Genomic DNA, 6,000 nt, shown 5'->3' on the forward strand with positions numbered 1-6,000 from the left:
GCAAAGATTTATCTTCCAGTTCTGCTAGTGATCATTCCTTTTGTAGTAATAACTGCTGTGTGCTTCTGGAAAATCAAGTGGTAAGTTCATTACAATACATTTTCCTTCTGTAAATAGAGAAATGGTCTGTTTTAATTCAAAATGGAGTTGTAGTTTGTCTATTTAACCCCCCTTCATAATACCTCCTTCATTTCTCTCTTTGAGCGTCTTAGTAAGTGGATGCCCTGAATATTTGGCTTGCTGTGGTATATAGTACATGGCATCTCCACTTATTTGTGTAAGAATCTTAGCCCTGCTGTACAGGTGAAGGGAGAATGAATGTTGACAAATGAAGAGAACAAAGTTTACTTGTTTGTCTGTGTTTTTCTAGGGTGAAGGATTGCTGTTATCCTGAAATTCCCAATCCTAACAAGAGCCAAGTCCTCTCATTTAATGGATTAAAGGTGAAGTCATTAGACAAATCCAATAACTTTAATTTTTCTATTCTCAAACTAAGGTCCAGCAAAACGTATTAGAAGAATTTTCTTTCTGTATTGACAATTATTTTTAATAATGATGCTCATTTTACAAACGGCTTGTCTGATTAACTTTTCTTTTGGTTGAAAAAAGTCTCCATTTTCCATCGACATGACTCTGTAGTGATTAGTTTATGCTTTGAAGTCTGTCTTTGCAAGGATAGGCTCTAGACAGTTACTTCAAAAGTTATAAAAGCTCTTTCCACACTCTCAGACCTGTCAGAGCAAAGTCCTTCTAATGCCCTTTGATATCTTAGCTTTCAAAATTAGAGCTTACATTTGACTATTCTTCTGAGACATGCACTACATCTTGACTATGGGAGTCCTGTAAACTGTGCCTGATTGCTGCTCCCTCTCCTGATGTTTGCTACAGCAAGAAGTTAGACTTCTGGGAGAACGTAGCCTGCCAATGTTTATGTTCCCTGTGGATTTTTAGAAGAACAAGCCCCCCAAACAGGTTTAACACAGTCAGGGTATGTCTACACTTACAGAGTTTTTGCGCTGTAAGTTTCACCACTGATAGGGAACTGGTGAAAGTAAAGCGCTGGTTTGTGTACTCACTCAATTCCTCAGGTGTCAGAGAGTGTTTACACTACCAGCACTTCCATCGCCAATGAGAGCAGCGCTATAGGGCAGCTATCCCACAGTTCAGCTCTCTCAATAGGTCTTGTCGGAAGGGGGGTGTGTGAACGGAAGGCATTCTGGGTCCCGTGCTGCCCTGCTTCATGTCCCAGCAGCCCCATTACTTCCTTGTTTCTTCTGTGGCATTTTTTTAAAAACCTCCTGCTGTCTGGCTGCTTTCCCCATCACATCTACAAACTAAGGGAAAGGGAGCTTCAAACGTCCCAGGGCTTACAAGGGAAGGGGCGGATGTCTGTGTGTCAGAGCAGAGGAGGTGCTGAACAGAGTGGTCGCTTTTGGAACTGTGGGATATCCTTCGGAGGTCAAAAGGGGTTTACAATGGTAGAACGTGTCTTCACTTTCACAGCAGCGCAAAAAGAACAGTGGTAAGAGCTGTATGCCTCTCTTGAAGGTGATTTTGTTTTTGCAGTGAAACTTCTGAGTTTCAATGCAAAAAGTCATTAATAAGTGTAGATGCTCCCGTGGTTTTAGCGCAAAAAAGGGACTTTTTGCACTTTAAATGGTAAGTGTAGACATACCCTCAGCTGCAGTCTTAATTATGGTTTGCAGTGTTACATGACCGACACTAATTTAAGAACTTGTACATCTGTTCAAAGGGGCATGGTCTCTCATTGCTCAGCAAATTTCCTCTGTTGAGATTAGAAAAAGAGCTCTCCAAAACTGTCTTGTAATTAGATCCAGCTGAAGATCAAACTTCCAGCGAACTAGAATGATGTGTATGCTCTCCCCTCTGATCCTATACATCTTGTAAAAATTCTGACTATACAGAATTTACTCTACATTTCTAAAAATGCTTAAAATAATCATTCCCTTTTCACCTAGTCAGTGTATTTTTCATTGTTCTAAAGTAACGGTCTTCTCATTGCTCTGCAGCTTAATTCTGAAGCAGTACTGAAGCTAAGTGACTGCATTCCTGATACTGTAGTATTGGAGAATACATCAGAAGCCAATACACTACAGCTGTGGAGCCATGGGACTATTTTAGAAAGTGAAAGCAAAGTTATCAATCCTTCCTGGGTGTATTTTATTCAAAATGAAGTGGGAAATTTGATGTGCACACAGTCAGCTCCAGAAGCTTGCACTTCATTTGAAAACTTAGCCTATTCTTCCCAGACTGCACTTGGTTCCAGCCTCTATCAGAACCTGTGGATGTCAGAAAAGAGTGAGCCACAGTTGTCTATCTTGTTGTACCAGCCACAGCATTACATTGAAATTCTGAGTAAAGACACTGTCACATCATTAAGAGAAATCACTGAGAGAGAAGGTAGTTTGAGATATATTTCACAAATGGAAGTACCTCGTTCTGAGGCTAAGTTGAGTGATTTGCCCCATTCCACTGAGCCCATGGAACATTCAAGTTACAAAATACAAACAGTCTTGGGTTCAGAGCTGGTCACATCTACATCTGATGAAGGCATTCAGAGTCAGGACAGCTCTGCTTCTAGCAACTCAACAGCGTTATTGCTTCCAGGCCGGCATTAAAAACTGACCTGCACATTTAAACAATCCGTATGCTGCAGTTCAATCAGAAATTAAGGGCATTAAGCAGGAATTACAGGGTGAGATGGTATGGCCTATAGTATCTACACATTCAGATCACAGCTGTCTCTTCTGGCCCTAAAATCTATGAATGTGAGAGATGAGATGCACCATGATTTGTGCAAGGTCACTAAACTACAACAGAGAACATTTTCATTCTCTGATCACAGCCAAGGGACGCCCTTCACATGTATTATCCGGCATGGACTTATTGCATTGCTGACGCTAGCATAGAAGGCATGTATTGTGAACCTCAGCATGGAACATTACTCCTAACTTTGAACTCCCTGGCTTTGATTGGTTGGGGTCAGAATGTTAGTTAACTGTGTTTTTTATTTAATTTTCCACATAACAGTAATAAAAAAAAAATTGCCATGAAAGATCAGCTGAAGCCTTCATTCTGGGGGCTAAGTGCTTAAAGGAATTTATTGTGGTACACAGCACTAGCTGCACCTTTGACCTTTCTTTGGGCTGTCTGAGTGCACCCCTTCAGGTGCTAGGCCCCATGCCTTCACCACCTGCCTCTAGGGGGGAATCCCATGATTCTCTCACTCTAAGACTGAATCTCAGGCAACAGCCCTCCTTCCGTGTACCAATCATGATTGCCCAACTGGGTTCGGCCTTGCAAACCCTGCAGCAACTCTGATCAGAAGTGAATATCAGGACCCAGAATGGCCTTTTCAGAAACAAAGGATTGTTTCATCTCAACAATAGAAACAAAGCATAACAAGAGCAAGGGTGTTTTAACACAAGAATTACATACATCTCAATCTTACCTAAGCTTAGGGCCCAGGCACCCTCACTTCTGACTGCTGCGTTCAGTCTGCAGCCCAGCCCTGGTCTACATTACGAGTTTAGGTCGAATTTAGCAGCGTTAGATCGATTTAACCCTGCACCCGTCCACACAACAAAGCCATTTTTGTCGACTTAATAGGCTCTTAAAATCGATTTCTGTACTCCTCCCCGACGAGGGGATTAACGCTGAAATCGACATCACCGAGTCAAATTTGGGGTAGTGTGGACGCAAGTCGACAGTATTGGCCTCCGGGAGTGCTCCATTATGACCGCTCTGGACAGCACTCTCAACTCGGCTGCACTGGCCAGGTAGACAGGAAAAGCCCCGCAAACTTTTGAATTTCATTTCCTGTTTGGCCACCGTGGCAAGCCGATCAGCACAGGTGACCATGCAGATCTCATCAGCAGAGGTGACCATGGAGTCCCAGAATCGCAAAAGAGCTCCAGCATGGACCGAACAGGCGATATTGGATCTGATCGCTGTATGGGGAGATGAATCTGTGCTATCAGAACTCTGTTCCAAAAGACGAAATGCCAATATATTTTCAAAAATCTCCAAGGGCATGAAGGACAGAGGCTTTAACAAGGACCTACAGCAGTGCCGCGTGAAACTTAAGGAGCTCAGGCAAGCCTACCAAAAAAACCAAAGAGGCAAACGCCCACTCGGGGTCAGAGCCCCAGACATGCCGCTTCTATGATGAGCTGCATTCAACTCTAGGGGGTACTCCTACAACTACCCCACACCTGTATGTGGACTCCTGCAAGGGAGTCTCATGCAACAGGGATGATGATTTTGGGGACAAGGAAGATGAGGAGGGGGAGGTTGAAGATAGCGCACACCAGGCAAGCGGAGAAACATTTCTCCCTGACGGCCAGGAACTGTTTATCAACCTGCAGCCAATACCCTCCCAACCTGGGCTTCCGGACCTTGAAGGCAGAGAAGGCACCTCTGGTGAGTGTACCTTTGTAAATATAATACACGGTTTAAAAGCAAACATGTTTAATGATTAATTTGTCCTGAAGACTTGGGATGCATTCACGGCCAGTACAGCTACTGGAAAAGTCTGTTAACGTGTCTGGGGATGGAGCGGAAGTCCTCCAGTGACATCTGAATGAAGCTCTCCTGGAGGTATTCCCAAAGCCTTTGCGAAAGGTTTCTGGGGAGGGCAGCCTTATTGCGTCCTCCATGGTAGGACATTTTACCATGCCAGGCCAGTAGCACGTAGTCTGGAATCATTGCATAACAAAGCCTGGCAGCGTGTGGTTCCGGTGTTTGCTGGCATTCAAGCAACATCCGTTCTTTAGCTCTCTGTGTTATCCTCAGGAGAGTGATATCATTCATGGTCACCTGGTTGCAATAGGGGAATTTTATTAAGGAGACATTCAGAGGTGGCCGCTCCTGCTGGGCTGTTTGCCTGTGGCTGAAAACAAATCATCCCCGCTGTTAGCCACGCGGTGAGGGGAGGGGTGAAGTGATCATCCCAGAAAATTGGGCATGGGGAGGGTTTAGTTAGGTTTGTGCTGCACGTTAACCTGAAAACATCAGCCCTTCCTTTTAAATGGCCAGTGTGTCTTTTTCAGTTTTACTCTCCCTTTTTTTCCCTCCCGCAGCTGCAAATGTTTCAACGCTGCCACTAGCATCTCCGTCCTAGAGGCTAGCGCAGATAAGAAGCCGAAAAAAATGTACTCGCGCCGAAATGTTCTCTGAGCTCATGCAGTCCTCCCACACTGAAAGAGCCCAGCAGAATCTGTGGAGGCAGACAATGTCAGAGTCCAGGAAAGCACAAAATGAACATGAGGACAGGAGGGACACGTGAAAGGACAGATGGCTGGAGCAACAGGAGAGGTGGCAGCAGTGTGATGAGAGGAGGCAGGATGCAATGCTGAGGCTACTGGGGGATCAAACTGATATGCTCCGGTGTCTGGTTGAACTGCAGGAAAGGCAGCAGGAGCACAGACCGCCACTGCAGCCCCTGTGTAATCAACTGCCCTCCTCCCCCAGACGCCCAAGAACGCAGTGGGGGTGGCCCCTCCGGGTACCCCACCACTCCACCCCAGAGGACTGCCCAAGCTACAGAACGCTGGCATTCAATAAGTTTTGAAGTGCAGTGTGGCCTTGTCCTTCCCTCCTCCCCCACCCGACCCGATGCTTCCCTCCTGGCCCACCCTTCCCAGGCTACCTTGGCAATTATCCCCCTATTTGTGTGACGAATTAATAAAGAATGCATGAATTTGAAACAAATGACTTTATTGCCTCTGCAAGCGGTGATCAAAGGGGGGGAGGGGAGGGCGGTTGGCTTACAGGGAAGTAAAGTGAACCAAGGGGGTTGATTTTCATCAAGGAGAAACAAACCGAACTGTCACACCATAGCCTGGTCAGCCATGAAACTAGTTTTTAAAGCTTCTCTATTGCGCAGTGCGCCCTGCTGTGCCCTTCTAATCGCCCTGGTGTCCGGCTGTGCGTAATCAGCGGCCAGGCAATTTGCTTCAACTTCCCACCCTGCCATAA

The 6,000-nt window shown here is 45.5% G+C and overlaps 1 protein-coding gene across 1 annotated transcript in view; it reads left to right on the forward strand.

Moving 5' to 3' along the window:
* Positions 1-5,678, forward strand: part of OSMR (oncostatin M receptor) — a 52,940-nt gene extending 47,262 nt beyond the window's left edge. The window contains exons 16-19 of the mRNA XM_074952497.1: positions 2-80; positions 371-443; positions 2,031-4,443; positions 5,103-5,678. Coding sequence (XP_074808598.1) covers positions 2-80; positions 371-443; positions 2,031-2,639 — 761 coding nt within the window. The 3' untranslated portion in view covers positions 2,640-4,443; positions 5,103-5,678. The remainder of the gene's footprint in view (position 1; positions 81-370; positions 444-2,030; positions 4,444-5,102) is intronic.
* Positions 5,679-6,000: the final 322 nt, after the last annotated feature.

Source organism: Natator depressus, chromosome 5, assembly GCF_965152275.1.
Source record: "Natator depressus isolate rNatDep1 chromosome 5, rNatDep2.hap1, whole genome shotgun sequence".
In the NCBI taxonomy this organism is placed as follows: domain Eukaryota; kingdom Metazoa; phylum Chordata; order Testudines; family Cheloniidae; genus Natator; species Natator depressus.